Source organism: Hemiscyllium ocellatum, chromosome 3 (assembly GCF_020745735.1).
Source record: "Hemiscyllium ocellatum isolate sHemOce1 chromosome 3, sHemOce1.pat.X.cur, whole genome shotgun sequence".
Classification (NCBI taxonomy): Eukaryota; Metazoa; Chordata; class Chondrichthyes; order Orectolobiformes; family Hemiscylliidae; genus Hemiscyllium; species Hemiscyllium ocellatum.
In genome coordinates, this window is record NC_083403.1 from 120,745,884 (window position 1) to 120,763,862 (window position 17,979).

General features: G+C 39.9%; 1 protein-coding gene across 1 annotated transcript in view; it reads left to right on the forward strand.

Moving 5' to 3' along the window:
- Positions 1–17,979, forward strand: part of sntg2 (syntrophin, gamma 2) — a 271,591-nt gene that overhangs the window by 20,633 nt on the left and 232,979 nt on the right. Inside the window, exons 4-6 of the mRNA XM_060855100.1 lie at positions 628–707; positions 4,487–4,588; positions 13,500–13,637. Of these exons, the coding sequence (XP_060711083.1) occupies positions 628–707; positions 4,487–4,588; positions 13,500–13,637 (320 nt within the window). The remainder of the gene's footprint in view (positions 1–627; positions 708–4,486; positions 4,589–13,499; positions 13,638–17,979) is intronic.

Here is a 17,979-nt window from a genome sequence, read left to right on the forward strand (position 1 = left end):
CTTCCACATCCAAACTGTACTTTTGTGTAATTTTGCCCAGAGTACAGAACGAGAGATATATAGGAAAACTGCAGAAAGAAAGAAAGGCAGAGGTCAATTTGTCTCTTTTGCTTTCTAAGTAGCATTTATTTTTATTCCAGTTTATTATTAACACATGATTTACAGTATATTTAAATAATATTTTTTAATTTTTTATGACTTATAAACTCTTAACTTTTTATTTTCCCATGGAACTGGGGTTCTCTTGAAAAGACTTGTATTTATTGCCCATCCCCAATTGCCCTGGAGAAGAAGATGAATGGAAAAGTGGTAAAGATTTTTTTTAGATTTTAGACTTTTATTATCACGTGTGCCCAATACAGGAATACAGTGGAAAGTTTATAATTTCACCACATATGGTGCCATCTTCCAAACCAAGGTACCTAGGTACAAAAAAAACTTAGTTTCAAAGTAGTAAGAGAAATTAGAGTTAAAATGTTAAGTAATACTTCATAGAATAGTAGAAAAGTAAAAGTATAGGTAATATTCCACATTAAATTCTTTCATAGTTTAAACCTGGACAAAAGTTATAAGTTAAAAGTTCAGCAGTCTTTGAATTCTCCGCTTATCTTAATTGTCTGTTCTCAGTGTCGCCGTCGCACATGTTATTGCTGCTGCTGAAACCGCCACCTCTTCGAACTCCCCCGGTGCCTCGGGAACAAATCTGGGCAGGATCCACTCACACAATGAGCTGAGACATCGCCATGAACTGCCAAGAGATCAGCCAACTTACCGTCAAGGTACCAGACCATGACTCACCACATGCCACCAAGAGAGCAGGCTGCGACCTGCTATGAGTCACCGAGAAATCAGGCAGGGACCTGCTAAGGAGCTGTTGAGAAACCAGGCCATGAGCTGCTAGGAGCTGCTGGGAGACCAAGCCAGGCCCTGCTAGGAGTTGCTGAGAAACCATGCCTGACCCTGCTAGGAGCTGCTGAGAGACCAGCTGGGAGCCACCACGTGTCAACAAGAGACCAGGCCAGGACCTGCTACGAGTAGCAGAGAGACCAGGCTCAGACCCACCGACAGACCCAAGATAGGGTAATGAGTTGCTTGGAGGGAAACTTGCAGATGGTGCTACCTTTGTCCTTCTTAATGGTAGAGATCATGAGTTTAGAAGTTGCTCTTTAAGGAACCTGAGTGAATTTCTGTTTCTTGTAGATGGTACACTGATGCTATTGAACATCAATGGCAGAGGGCATGCATGTCTGTGGTTGTGTCGTCAAACAAATGGGCTGCTTTTCTGGATCCTGGATAGTGTTGAACATCTTATGTGTTGTAAGTGCTGCACTCATTCACGGAAATATTCCATCACAGTTCTGACTTGTGCTTTGTAGATGGTGGATAATTAGCTTTGGAGAATTTGGAGGTGAGTTATCCATTGCAGGAATCCTAGCCTTTGACCTGCTCTTGCAGCCATTGTATTTATATGGCTAGTCCAGTTCAGTTTCTGGTCAATGGTAACTTCCAGGATGTTGATAGTCAGTGATTCAATGATGGTAATGGTGTTGAATGTCAACTTGCAGTAAGGGGTAATTTAGTACATAATTCCTTGTATTTTTAAAGTTGAATTGGTGGGCTGGATTTGACAGTTCCTTGCCTGCACATTTGAAAGTGAGGAAGAAGGACCCTTCTAAAATACTGCATATGGTCTTTCTATTGCCTTTCCTCTCATCCTGGCCTGTCTGTCATAATACGGGAGTTGAAGAAGGTGTGCAGCCTGTCTATCCTTGGACCCATGGAAGGTTTGAAGTATTCAATTAATGGCCACATTCAGTCACCACACTGGCAGGAGAAGGCACAGTCCAGGCATGTAGCCCAGAAATTCACATCACTCTCAAGGCAACTCTGCATTCATTTATCTGTACTTCTAGATCAGGATAATGTAAGTTGAAAAGAAGCTGTAATTCCGCCAAGCAATTGCTTCCACCGACTTGACTCAGCTTGTGTCTCCATAGATTTCACTCTAGTCTGCAGGACTGGTCAAAGTCAAGAGTGTGGTGTTGAAAAAGCAGGCAGCATCCGAGGAGCAGGAGAGCCGACGTTTCAGGCACTGCCCTCTTGACCTGTCCATCGTCTTCCTCATCTATCCACTCCAGCCTCATCTCCAACCTATCACCTTCTCCCCCACCATCACCAACCTATTGCAATCTCAGCTGCAATGCCTCCCAGACCCACCTCCCTCCCATTTATCTCTCAGAACCCCAGCCCACAAGCCTCATTTCTGATGAAGGGTTTATGCTCAAAACATCGATTCTCTTGCTCCTCGGATGCTGCCTGACCTGCTGTACTTTCCCAGCACTACACCCTTGACTATCATCTCCAGCATCTGCAGACCTCACTTTCTCCTACAGGAGTGGACAAGCACAACATTCTTTTTATTAAGTTCAAAAGCTTCAAGCAAATTTAACTTACAAAAGATAATGGAGTAACCAAATGTGCAACATCTTGTGCTGTGCTTGTATTTACTGTGCTGTTCAGCTGTACAAGTGGATATATTAAGCTTAGAAACATAAGAAATAGAGGCAGAAGAGACCATTCAGCCTTTGGACCCTGCTGCAACATTTGAAGTGATCAATGCTGACCAAACTCAGTACTCTGTTTTTGCTTTCTCCCTATATTTTTAGCACTAATAACTCTATTTAACTCCTTTTTTGAAAACATCTAATGTTCTGGCCTCAATCACTTTCTGTGGTAGAGACTTCCACTGGTTCACCACTTTCTAGATGAATACATTTCTCTTCATATCAGGCAGAAGGTACAGATGCCTGAACACACATGCCAGCTTTAGGAACAGCTTTTTCCTAGCTGTTTTTAGACTGATAAATGGACTCTCAACATTGATCTCACCTAGCGCACACCCTGTACAATATAACCCGTATATCGCTGTTGAAGTCTGTTTACAACCTCTGATCTGTACATCCTTGCTTACCATGATCTGCCTGTACTGTTCATCACCAAAGCCTTTCACTGTACTTCAGTGCACATGACAATAAATCAATCAATCAATCCTAAATGGTCCATACCTTATTATTAAATTGTGAGCTCTGGTTTAGGACTCCTCAGTCACTAGGAATATCATTTCCATGTTTAGTCAGTGCGATCATGTTTGAATGTTCTTGGTTTCTATGAGATGTCCCTCATTGTTTTAAAATCCAGCGTGCCATTGATCCAGTCTCTCTTCAAATGTCAGTCCTGCCATCCTGGGAACTGTCTGTTAAATCTTTATTGCATTTCCTCCATGGCCGGTACATCCTTCCTCAGATAAGGAGACCAAAATGGCACACAATACTCCAGGTGTTGTCTCACCAAAGTCCTGTACAGTTGCAGCAAAACATCCCTGGTCCCGTAAGTGGAAAACCATGCACAAAGATAAGATAATCTTTTGCAAGTAATTTTCTAAGTAATGCAGAATGTTGAAGAAATTTGAGAGCCTTTTCTTCATTTAGAACCCATAAGACCATAAGAAATAGGAGTGGAAGTAAGGCCATTCGGCCCATTGAGTCCACTCTGCCATTCAATCATGGCTGATGGGCATTTCAACGCCACTTACCCGCACTCTCCCCATATCCCTTAATTCCTCACGAAATTAAGAATTTATCAATCTCTGCCTTGAAGACATTCAACATTCCAGCCTCCACTGCACTCCGTGGCAGTGAATTCCACAGGCCCACCACTCACTGGCTGAAGAAATGTCTCCTCATTTGCATTCTAAATTGACCCCCCTCTAATTCTAAGGCTGTGCCCATGAGTCCTCGTATCCCTGCCTGACAATTTCCCAGCGTCCACTCTTTCTAAGCCATGTATTATCTTGTAAGTTACTATTAGATCTCCCCTCAACCTTCTGAACTCTAATGAACAACGGGATCTGAACTCTAATGAACTCTAATCCCAGGATCCTCAACACGTAAAAACTTAAAATAAGCCACAGTTGTGCTTTTAGAACTACACTCAAAATTTAGCCTATTTGTGGATCAGGCCACTTTCAATCACTGAGAATGCCCACCTGAAATAGGTACTGGGTTAATTTGTGTTCGAATATCATACTCATTTAGAGGACCCCAGTTATAGAACTTGGACCTTGCAGACAGTCCATTTCCACGAGATCTCATCGTGCTTTGCCAAAAATTGCTGGAATTGGAAGAAGGATTACCATTTATAGAATGTTTGCATTATGAAATGCACCTTCTGATTCAACACAAGAGTGTGAGTTAGTTAGTTTAAGAAATTTGCTACCCAGGAAAGTAAAATGGAAACCATTTCATCCATTGTTTCGGTGTTGTCTTAAAAGGAGTTATCCAACTTAATCTAACTTTCAAGCTCTTGGTTTGTCTTGTAGGTTACAGCATGTTAAATGGGTATCCAGAATACCAGTACTCACTGGATGGAAAATGTATTCCTCACTTCCTCTTTAATCCTTTAATTCTTTAATTGCTTTAAATCTCAGGCCCCGGTCATTGAACTTTCTATGGGAACCAGACACAAGTTTGCTAACAGCACTGAATTTACAACCACAGTCTTCTTTTGTCTGGAGCAGTCCTTTTTCAATGTATGCACTTTGGAATTAAATGTGTAAAATGTCTGTAGTAATTCAGGTTTCTGTTATCATGACAGAGCTGCAACTTAATTAAGTGATAAAAGGCACAACGAGCAGCAGCTTTAAATTCCACTTCATCTATTTTATTTTTCAAAATGTAAAAATCATTGCGCTCATTTCCAAATTACAAATACTTCACACAAGCTCGCAATTACATTCAGGAGAAGATGAAAAAGAAACAATATTTCAAGAACTCTATTAACATAAATAAGATAGTCAACAATAAATGATATTAGATTACTTCATGTAGAACCGAGCAAGCTTTTATGCAAATCTATGAAACTAAATAATTGCTACACAAGTCAACATAACAACGTAATTGAATCCATATGAAAACAAATAGTCTGTCTGCCACTTTATGCAAAACACAAAAATCTTACATTGCAGAAGCATATAAATGTATATACACATTTGTGTTATGTTCTGCTCTTACGGCAGGTGATTGTGAATATTACAATTTGCCTTTACTAAAGGTCATCTTACACTAAGGTCAGTATAGCGTGTATAGCCTGAGGACAAAGAAATTGAAAACACTGGAATCAGTGAGATTGAAAATTATCTACTGTCAAATGTTAAGATTGCTTGTTTTTTTTCTTTTGCCTGGCTGAAATTGGCTTTATGTTTTGTCATTTGTTTTCAGTGACCCTTTGAGGTGAACAGCTCCTATCTCAAAGCTGCTGTTTCAATGTATTATTGACCGAGCTTTGCACAAGTTTGGTCTTTCTGTTAGAATTACGTGATATAGATCTTGGCTTGTGGGCAATTACCGAGACAGCAAGTAGAGTTCCTACTCTTGGATCATTTAATGAGCTGAAGATATACAGCAGTGACTGGACCAAAATAAGAGATACAAAGATTCTTCTTATGTATGGATAGCTACAGGCATGTAAGAACTAATACTCGTCAAAAGTTTCAACAAGTTTTTACTTGATGGATAAACTAGTGATATTTATAATATAAAGTCTTTCCAATATTGCCATAACTCACTGGGGGAGCACACGTTAAAGATTTTAACTTAAGTACACAACATGTCCGAATTTCTCAGAATTTCACACCCAGAGGTTGATGTAGAGCATAGATCAGTTTTCTATACTTAATAAGAATTAGTATTTATTGCAAGTAATTAGGCAGCAAATAGTTGTAAATCATCAGCATGTAACACTACAACTTAAAACTCTAATCTCCTTATAAACTTTTGTTTATGCACACTGAGAGGAACAGAGAGGGAAACATTGGTTAATTGGCAGAGGAAAATTCAGATGCATTTCAATGATTTCAGTTCATGGGTTGCTGAGAGGGTTCTTATGATTTTAATAGGGCCGCAGAGTTATCCGGCTTGGAAATAAACCCTTCGCTCTAACCAGTCTATGCTGATCATAATCCCAAACTAAACTAGTCCCACCTGCCTGCATTTGGCCCATATCCCTCCAAACATTTCTTATTCATGTACTTATTCAAATGCCTTTTAAATGTTGTAACTGTATCCTCATCCCCCACTTCCCCTGGAAGTCCATTTCATACACGAACCACTCTCTGCGTATAATAAATTGCCCCTCATTTTTTGTACATCTTTCTCCTCTCACCTGAAAAATGTACCCTAGATTTGAAATCCCCCCATCCTAGGAAAAAGACTCCTGCCATTCACCTCATCTATATACCTAATGACTTTATAAATCTTTATAAGGTCACATTCAATCTCTTATGCTCCAGTGAGAAACTACCCAAACTATGCAGTCTCTCCTTATAACTCAAACCCTCCATTTCTGGCAACACCTTAGCAAATCTTTCTGAATCTTCTCCAGCTTCCTACATCAGGGTGACCAGGACTGGACACAGTATTCCAAAAGAGATCTCACCAATGTCCTGTTCAATCTCAACATGATGTCCTAATTTCTATACTCAAAGGTCTGAGCAATGAAGGCAAGTGTGGTAAATGCCTTCCTAACCACCCTGTCTACCTGTGACTGAAACTTCAAAGGATTATATAACGGAACCCCTAGATTTCTCTGTTCTACAATACTATGCAAGGCCTCACTTTTAATTGTGTAAGTTTATGTTTGTCAGAATGTTGATTTTCAGTCATCTTTCTCTAGATGCTTCCAAAGGTTTGCAACAGACGTAAAGTGGCTGATTAGCTTATAACATGTCCCTGACTTATCAGTGAAAAGGCACAGATTCCAACAACTGCTGAGGAAAAGATGACTTGAATTTGTTTAGGGTTTTGATGGGTTTTAACTGTAGAGAATAGAGAGACAACTTTTGTGCTGGTAGAAATTAAAACACTTCTCTTTATCTTATTCCCAGCCCCAAGCTGTTCATTTACCTGTGAATCAAACCTCTGGTTAGAAGGCAAAAGGCTTTTATCATTGGTCTATGGACTAGTGACCAATTAACAATTGACATCTTGTTGCCACACAGCTGCCTCTGTAGACAGAACCATTTGAATCCAATTCATCTGCTACTGTTTCAATTACTGTTTGTTCACGCAGCTGTTTACACAGTGCGTTACATAACTGTCAGATTACTTGCTTTTCCAAATATACAGCAATCCTCGAAAACAGTGATCTTAAAATTGTTGATCCCCATTTCAATGCACAATTTTATAAAGCACATAAATAAAAAGACAGCATGCAAGTTAGGTAAATACATTAGTATAAAGTATACTTTACAGTATGTAAATTAGGTACTTTTATCTTATACTGTTAAATCACTGACCTTATCATTTAAATTTGAAATTTCAAATAATAGATATTCAATGCAAGATCAAATTTGCATGCAAAGAGTCAGCATGGAGAAGGTAGATATCGAGACTTAATTTCTCACTGAAGGGGGCATAGACTTAACATTGTGTCCTTACATATTTACATTTCTTGTCCATTGTAAATGTGGATTGCACAGCAAATTTCTGTTATCAAAACATAAACTGATAGTTTTGCTGATTACTAGTCTTGGAGAAAATTTAGTGATGGATTAAGTTGTGCAAATGTCTTTGGACAGCTTACATGTAATAAAATTATAGTATTTGCTTCTGGTTTCAGACAGCATCAATTGCCTGCTGCATTGTAACATGTAGTTCAGATTTATCCTTAGAGATTTCTAACTGCATGTCTGCAATGCACAAAGCAATCTGCTGGTGGTAACGTAAACAATACAGTTGCAATATTTATTTGTATTAAAAATCATGACTTTTCTGTTATCAATTTGTTTAAAAGAAATACAGAAATCCATGTTACAGGAAGGCCGTAATTGCTCTGGAGAGAATTCAAAGAAGATTTACTGGAATGTTGCCCCAGCTGGAGAACTGTAGCTATGAGGAGAGATTGAAGAATGGATAAAAGCAAATTACTGCAGATGCTGGAATCTGAAACCAAAAGCGAAAATGCTGGAAAATCTCAGCACGTCTGGCAGCATCTGTAAGGAGAGAACAGCACTGATGTTTCAAGTCTAACTGACCCTTTGTCAAAGCTGACAAAAGGTCAGTTAGATTCGAAACGTCAGCTCTTTTCTCTCCTTACAGATGCTGCCAGACCTGCTGAGATTTTCCAGCATTTTCTCTTTTGGAGAGATTAAAGAGGTTGGGGTTGTTTTCCATGGTATAGAGAAGGCTGAGGGGGTGACATGATTGAGATATAAAACATTGTGAGGGATACAGACAGGGTAGACAGACAGGGTTTCCCTTGGCAGAGAGTACAAAAACCAGAGGTCATACATTCATCCATCATGCGTTGTGTTGCTCTTCCAATGAGAGAGAGGCAGGTAATGTGGGGACCTGAAAATGGGTGACAGAACTATTACTTTTAGTATCATCAGGAGCTAGCGTGTTTGAGAGTGAGTGGGACAGTTGTTACAAGTGACAGTGAACCTAGGTGGGAGGTGGGACCAATAGTAGAGATAGAGTGAGTGTGGAGTATTAGAGCGAAAATGGTGATGCCTGTGCTAGCCGAGTGGAAAGGGCATTGATCTTCTTACAGTGCTGAGCATTCCTCCTGATGGCTGAGCCTGTTTGAACCTGATTAGATTTGATTCCCTACATGTGGAAACAGGCCCATTTGGCCCAACCGGTCCATACCGACCCTCTGAAGAGCAACCCACGCAGACCCATTTCCCTCTGACTAATGCACCTAACACTATGGGCAATTTTGAATGGTCAATTCACCTGACCTGCACATCTTTGAACTGTGGGAGGAAACAGGAGGACCCAGAGGAAACCCACGCAGACACAGGGAGATTGTGCAAACTCCACACAGTCACTGGAATTGAACCTGGGTCCCTGCCACTGTGAGGCAGCAGTGCTAACCACTGTGCCACCCCTGGACCTTTTGGCGTAGAGGTGGGGACACGACAACAGTGTCAGAAGACCCTCACCACATTTCTTTGATATTACTATTAAATTAGTTGACATCAGCTGCAAATGTATCTTGTCACATTACAAGGTTTTATTGTTTAAGAAAATGTTTGCTTTCCCTGAGTAATCTTCAATGAAACTTCAAAGGCTCTTAGGAGTAAAAAGGAAGATCGGTTGTGTTTTGTAAGCTGAGTCTAGAAATAAAATATATTATGAGAAATTAGGCAAATTGTTGAAAATTTAAGCAACTTTTATCTATTGATAATAATAGACCCACTCAACCAATGCACACCATTTGAAAATGGAATTGCTAATTCTGAGGCAGCATTTATCCATATGGATGAACTTTCCTCTGTAACATTCTGTTTTTACAGTAACGTGTTATGTACCTTTTTAATAATCTGAACTCTGGTGGCAACATAAAACCATGCTGGCATGATATGGTGTTGTGGCCCACACTGCTAGATCTGGCAGAGAAGAAAGTCTTGCGTGTGTGCCACCCCAATCTAGCCGGATCTCTGCCCATAAGGCAGGGTGCAGATACCCCCATCTGTCATGTCAGGGGTAATTTTCAGGAACCATGTGGCACAGCTGCAGACTGACGATGTTTGTTCAGGTGTACAACAGTCTTTTAAATATGGTGCTAGCACCAAGAATGCTAGTCGGTTCTGGGATCATAATTAGCTGCTCCACGGATGGCCCATTTTAAGTTACGGTGAAAATTGGACCTGGTCCTCACAATGATTCTTGTATGCCAATTAACAGGGCAAATTTGATTAAAGATATGACAAGAAAGTCTGTTATGTTTTGTGGTGAGAATTACTCTACCCAATGTAACTCACAAATAAAGTCCTTAAGTCTAAATCCGAAGTATTTGATTAGCTTCTCCACCATTTGCCTGTTTGCCATGATAAATTATTCTGCTTTTACCTGTGATGGGCCCTATTCATCATAACTAAACTTTTACCTCCAATATACCTAAAAAAGCCTTTACATTCCATTTTTATGTTTTTCGCTAACTTGTGTTAATTTATTCTTTTCTTTATCTTTTTTAAATTTCTTATCTACCATCAAATCTTTTGCTGTATGGGTATAGAACTGGCTTAGTCATAAAAGACAAAAGTAGTGGTGGAAGAGTGTTTAGCTGACCTCTGGCCAGTGGTGTTCCATGGGGATCAGTGCTGGGACCCCTGTTCTTTGTAACATATGTAAATAATTCAGAGGACAATGTAAGTGGCTTGATTAGTAAGTTTGACGATGATTCAAAGATTGGGGGATTTGCAGATAGTGAGGAGGATTACTAGAGGATGCAGCAGGATATAGATAGACGAGATATGGGCAGAGAAATGGCAAATGTAGTTCAATCTGGACAAATGTGAGGTGATGCATTTTGAAAGATCGAATGCAGGAGGGACGTATACAGTAATTGGCAGAACCATTTGTAGCTTCAACAAATAAAGGGATCTAGGTGTACAGGTCCAAGGTTCCCTGAGAGTGAATACATATATGGATAAGGTGGGTAAAAAGGCAGACAGGATGTTTGCCTTCATCAGACAGGGCATGCAGTATAAAGTTGTCAAGTCAGATTATTGATGTTTAGAGCTTTAGTTAGGTCCCATTTGAAATATTGTATATAGTTTTGGTTGCCACACCAGCAGAAAGATGTGGAGACTTTGGAGAGGGCACAGAAATGGTTTACCAAGATGCTGTTTGGTTTGGAGTGTGGACAAATTTGGTTTGTTTTCACTTGAACATCTGAGTGTGGTGGTGGTGGTAGTGGTGGTGATGGGTGGGCAGGGTGGGGGGATGCTGGTGTTGGTAAGTGACCTAATAGAAATTTACAAAATGATGCAAAGCATGGACAGAATGGATAATCAAATCCCAGGATAGAAATGTTAATCACCTAGGGACAAGGTAAAAAGGGGTAAGTTTAAAGGAGATGTGAGAGGCGAATCTTTTATGGAGAGGTTGACAAGTAAATAGAATATGCTGCCAGAGGTAGTGGTGGAGAGACAGGTGAGCTCAAAGTGTCCTGGTTGCAGTTTTACATTGTTAATTGTTAATTGCAGCTGAGCCACATCAGCGAAGTGCAGAACCATCCTGCAAATGGATCAGAGATGGATAGATAGAGACTGGTACTGTTATGAAGTTGAGTCATGTACTATACCTTTATAAGAAAGAGAATGCTGTTGTGCACTGAGACCTTATAAGATCTAACATATGCCGAGCTAGTCGTCTCAGACTGTACTGGAAAGTTGAAAATATGCAACTTTTGGCTGTGAAATAGATACCTGAGTTGGTTGCTGTTTTGCCAACAATTCAATCAGTTTAAATTATGCCCCAGAATACTAAAACCCAATCAAGTTTGAATTTATTGTTTTGTCAACATTGAATCGATGAGACGATCCAATATTGGGGTAATAAAAAAGGCAAGCAGTTTGGAAGTCAGACAGAGTGACTGCTATCAAAAGAGTAACTGCCATTGAGAGTAACTGCCATAAAGCAGACCCAAACTCTCTCTCTATCAAAGATACCTTTTCATATGAAACATATTCACAGTAAAAGAAAGAAGATGACCCGGGGAGCTCTTCATTTGGAAGAAGAAAGAAACCAGAGGTGACAACTGCTGTATGGTTTTGAAATTAAGTTGATGTGATTTTACTAAGTGTTTATCGGAACCGCATATTGTTAAAGAGTTGGAGGCAAATAATAAAGGGGGGGGGCTTAGAGTTGTGAATAGATGTTGTTTAATGTTCACTCTTAGAGTTAAGGAATAAATTATTATTATTTTCTTTGAATATTAGAATTTGGGAGTTCTGTGTCGCTCATATTTTAACAGAGTCCGAGGCAAGGTGAGCCTCTCTGGGTGTTTAGTTTAATTAACAGAGAGGTTCACCATTGCGTCGTAACAGTATCATATCCGATGCCAATATCTGTGAGTCTGGGGTGTGTGGCCAGTGCCCATTAGGAATGCCCAAGATGTTGGTGCTCAATGGTTAACATCAAAATGTTTAGAAGCAAGTAACAAATTGAACCTGTTTTTGTTTCCATGTTGAGTTTTCCCGCTAGTTGGTTTTATAAGGTAGAGTTTGATGGTTAATAAAGTATTTACAAGATCAATTGTGAACTCGCCCAATGCCTTGTGACAATCTCTCCACGTCACTTGAGAAAAGCAAATAAGAAGCAGCAAGATGATCTCGATGTCAAGATGGGCCTTGACTGAAGATCTCATCCAGTTCTTCCATTCATCTCACCATAGCCCACACCATTCAGAGCTTACTAAAAATCTAACACTTGTCTCTGCCTTCACAGAAGCAGATGGAGAAAATTTCCCACAAATCTTAGGCAACCATAGGAGTTGTGAAACTGAAGAGCAATTGGTGAGCTTGTACTTTAAAAAGTAAATTGGGCTGAAGGTTGAAAAATTCCTTGGGAAACTGAGCTGCAACTCAGAATGGTGAAGGAGGCAGCTGAAATCAGAACCAGGATGAAGGGGTACATCAAATCCCAATAACCAGGGCATGTGGTGTCAGGGGACCCATTGGGTTCAGGTCAAGGGCCCGTTTTAGGAGCAAAAACTGAGCCTGTGATTTCTGTTCATGTCTCAGAATTATGGAGATCATGGATGCATTGGTCATCTGTAATTACAATTATGTAATCTTTACCAACAGAAAAAACATCAAATCTGTCAAATATCATTCAATCACAACTTGTCCACTCTCTTCACCTTCAGCATATTTCTTCATCTCTTACCTCTCAAACCTGTTGCCTACCTTAAGTAAATACAGTGGCATTGTGACAGTATCGGTCCAGCAGATTTGTTTTACTGCAAATAATTTGAATGAATCTGAACATAAGCTAAATGATAGGGCACAGAGTACAGGTGCTTTTCCCCAACCCACTCTCCTCTAGCTTATCTCTCCACCCTTCAGGCTCTCTGCCTTTATTCCTGACAAAGGGCTTTTGTCCCAAACATCGATTTTACTGCTCCTCGGATGCTGCCTGAACTGCTGTGCTCTTCCAGCACCACTAATCCAGAATCTGGTTTCCAGCATCTGCAGTCATTGTTTTTACCCAGATACAGTGGTACAAAATGATGCAAGCCAGAAGACCTTAGATGTCATCCTTTGATTATGTTTAGTATTTTATTTTCAACTGGAGCAGTATCAACGTACCTGGATTGCTGAGGGAGAAAAGATTAAGATTCCTGTGAGCAACCATTGAGTGATCCTTCCTAGAAATGGTATTATGTACATCTTAGGTGAACACAGCAGTGATCGTAACTTGATGCATTCCATTGATAAATAGCATTCACACTCTCTGAGTTCAGCTTAGACAGTAAGTGCTGGCAAAATCTCGACTATTATCCTCCAATGTGGCTCGGCACTTTAAAAAGACAGGAGAATCGACTGGATAACTTCCAAATCACACAAAGTGAGAAAGTGCAGAAGTGCCTCATGTTTTATTAATGAGATTATTATAAAATCATTCATAAACAAAACTGCTTTTGTTTTACAGACTAAGACTGGTATAGCACGTCTTTTTGATGAAGAGTCTGAGAATGCCTATGACATCCGATTAAAGCTATCAAAAGACGTTATCACAATTCAAAAGCAAGATGTCGTTTGCGTCAGTGGAAGTGATTCTGATTCAAATGTAAGTAGCTTATTTCAGTGCAAGATGTTTTGAATCTACACATCTCAAATGGAATAAGTCAGGGCAAAGGACTGATTTGATTGTTTAAGTGTCAACCCTTCCCCTCTATGGTCTTAAAACTATCCCAGACTATATCCCTGAATTTGTCTCTCTCCATCTTGTTGCCTAGAGGACACAAATGAAAGAGCTTGAGCAAAATTAAACCAGTTCTAGTGAATATTAATGAGCACTAAATTTCAATCCCACTAGGAGGAGACAAATAATAAATGGAGAAAGAAAACAGAAAGCTCAAATTGGCAAAATAGATGCTATAATTTTTTTCTGAGGTTTGAAGTAGAAGAGTGAGAGATTTGTTCGATATTTGTCCACCTAGACCCAATCTTGGAGGGTCTCATCCATAATGGATGACTGAAATTTAACAAAATCAGCTCTCCCCATTGAGTGTAATATTCATTCTCAGTCTTAACAAAATTACTATGAAAAATCAAAAATTCAGTTCCATGTTACAAGAACAAAATTGGATTACAGTGTCTAGAGATCATAAACCCAATTAATGTAATGGAAAATGAGCAATTCAAGTTGAAACTGATAACAGTTATAAATTGATGTCTGGAGCAGATATTCACAATTCGTTACATGAAGCAAAATTGTACACACAATTAAGCAGGGTCTGTTTAGAATTTTGCCATAAGTGATGAATAAAAGAAGCCTCCTGCTACTTGGAGCTAATTTAAAGATAATAAATTATCTCATATCATTTTTCAAAATAAAACTCACATGTAAGAAAATGATCAGTTATGGTTGATCTTATTCTGTCAATCATATTGGTTAAATTCTGCTTAGTAGAATGTTTGATTCCTGACAAAATCATGTGTAAGATTAATTGTCACTTGGACCAGTGAATCGTCAGTTGACCAACATTGGTCAGTAGCTGTTATGGTCCCTTCTGGATATTGACCTCAACCAGAGACACTGGCAATGCCTGAATGGTAGCCTCTTGTTAATCAATGTCTTCTTACTTGAAGGGCAGTAGAGAGTGCGACTTAGAATTATTTGTTTTAAATCATATTCAGCAGCTCCCATAACACCCTCTGTTGTTGTTGATGATGAGAGATAATTACCTGTAGGAAAAGATTAGTGTGCTTGTCATGTAAGGACAAAATGAATAAGTACAAAAGGAAAGAGAAGAGAATATTCAACTTTGATTAGGCAGATTAATTAAGCAAGTTGGAATCTATCTCTAAAACATAGGGCTGAGTCTTACCATATTTCAGCAAAGTGTCATTTACAGCAAAATGTCATTTTCATTGCGATATTTGAAGAGTTTCTCTCCATGAGATCTAACAGGTTTGCTTATGATGCTGTCCCAAACTTGCCTCATTAACTTGTTACTACACCCTGTGGTTTCCCGTTGTCCAATGCTAGTTAATTCTTTCACTTGCTGTGACCAGACGTACGTGCCGTTGAGAGATAGACTGGGATATTTCAGCATTCTTAACACCAAAACCATCTTGGAACCGTAGTATTGCACCCAGTCTAGCTTTTTCCAATCAGAGTTGACCTGCAACTCTGGCAAGGTTGACATTTGTATATATGATTGCACATTCCTACGCCAATTACTGTTTAAGCACCAGACCCCATTCTTAGCCATCATTCACCTTACAATCCTGTCCAGTCACTGCTACTCTTTCCCCAATGCCTAGCATAGCCCAGCATCTTATCGTTGTTTAATGTAGGATCATCATATGCAAGAAATCCCTCGGCCACCTCAAACACACCTTTATTTTCAAACACCAAATGCAAACAGAAGTATTTGTCATGCAGACTGTAACGAAGCTACATGTTGAGCACCAACAATTTTACAGACAATGAAAGTTCATTTAGCCCAGTTAATATCTATTGTATCCAGGTGTCAGTGAAGTCCTGTCTGGCCTGTCGTGTGTGATGGCGATGCACTTAACCATGCAAAAGTTGATGCTCCCCCTGCTCAATATCCTCAGCCTCCTCCTCAGAAAACTCAGCATCCAACTCAGCATCCATCACATCCTCTTGTTGCCTGTTCCAGTTTTGAAGAGCATACCATCTTAGGATTATGCAGCATGCTCAGAGCGAGTCAGCACTTAAGAGGGCATGCAGGCAGCCCTGAGATACAGGCTGCAATGTAGCTTCACCCTATGTGTGAAATGTTCTGACAACAATATTGCAATGGTAGTTGCCAATGCACTTTAAAGTACAGCACTGAAGTGCAGAAGTAGACTGTAAGTGGATCAGAGATATGCTCTGATGGTGTGAAAAGATTGGCACATACCAGTTGCCAGTGTCCGTGGACATCGGGTAGGGTACAGGAAGGCCAGTGCCCATGAAGCATGCTCTGAGATGGTGCTAGGTGTCCAAGAGGGATCTGGAAAAGGAAGCAGTGAGCTGGAGTACCCGCTCTGAAATTCTCTGCATTTACCTTCTACCTGGCAGGTGGTAGAATTGGAAAGTGACTAGTATTGAGACAATACTGATATTGCCAGAGTAATAATGAGTGTGATAATGAATGATAATCCTCATTAATAGGCTGCTTGCTGCTCACTAGTGTGAATCTCAGTTTGACATCTGGGCCTTAGTTGGAAACCGTGACTCATCTGACCCCATGCCAAGAAAGACCTCACTTGACATTGTGTACGATTCTTCCATATTTCTCATCATAGCCCAAGTCATATGGAGCCTGGGAAGTTTCCAGTCTTAATGAGATTCAGAAATCATCAGGCTGTTTTTCAGGCAGTACTTATTGTTAAGTTTTTTCATACTCTGTAATTTAAATAGCATAGTTAATTAAGTGTGGCTCTAAAAAAGCTGATTTAGGTTCCATTAAATAGCGGGACATGCCAATAGCAGAGGAAGGATCATGAAATGTATTCTACTGTTACTCTTGTCTCAGTGAAATGTATTCCAGCAGCCTCCTTGTCTCAGTTGGCTAACGTTAGTCAAAACACAGATGTGAGAATGTTCTACTTTTTGTCATTTGTTTAAAATTAGCATAGAAAATACAGCCCCTTGAGATAAAGAAACAAGATTGTCATGTTATAGCCTGAGGCCATGTCATGTAAGCTTGAGGAAAATCTAGCTAAAATATGGAAACCTCTGCCAATTGTGCAATTGATGAAGTTACAATGAAGTTTGGTTGGCTCAGGATGTCTCAGTTTCTGAAAATACAACAAATGCTTCCATATTTTAGCTAGATTTTCCTCAATATGGAAGCATTTGTTGTATTTTCAGAAACTGAGACATCCTGAGCCAACCAAACTTCATCGTAACTTCATCAATTGCACAATTGGCAGAGGGTTCCATATTTTAGCTTAAAGGAGCATAATCATCAAAATATCTGAGACTTGCATCTTTTTACGAGATGTTGACAGACCATGTAGTAGATGCATGTTCATTCAGTGATTTGGTTAAATATTCGGTGTATTTCCAGCTGACTACAAAAGGCAGGTAATTAAATTCTGTTGTGGTAAGACCACTGAAGTCTAGACATCCTTGTTTACTAAAACACTATGAGGCTTGATGAAACCACTCTAATCAAGCCTTGAAAATACTTATTGCCTTAGTGTAGAAATAACTGGCCCATCCATTTGTATTATTGCCTCAACAGCTCCCTGATTAACCTACCTATAATCTCCAAACTATTTGCACATGACCTGCAGGACTGACTATGGCTCAATCCCCGAAATGCAAGGCCACATATCCCCAGACTCTGGTACGACCAAGTGCCTGACTGATTGTGGCCAACCCCTGTATTGTAATCAGAGAAGCTCTTTGATTGACTGTGGCGGTATCTGCTGACTGACTGCATTCCCCTTTCACCCCACTAAGAATTCCTCCCCATAGAGTTTCACAAATTGCCATTTCCTTCAAGCACCTACAGTGTGTTTGCTGCATAAACTACTGGCACACGTTGCAGGTTTGACATTGACATAGCCAGACTGAAATATTTTCACCCCTATCTGATTGATACGTGTGCTGTTCAATGCTCCCCACCATCAGAAACCTCCTGTCTCTCGCTCTGCATGAAGAAGCAATGCAAGTCATAGAGGCTGGCAAACTGTGACTGAGCACTTGAGTGCGAAGAAAGTAATTGAAACAACCTATAGGTCAGTGCTGAAGTCAGTGAGTATGTGCTAAGAAAGCAATGAGCAGTAGACAGAGGCTGGCAGCCTTCAAATAAGAGCAATGTGAGTGAGCACGAAGAAAAGGAGCTGAGAGTCAGAAAATGCATCCTTTGTAGACATGTGTGTACTCTTGCAAGCAAAAGCTAAAGTATCCCTGATCTTCCAACTGAAGTGTTGAAATGCTG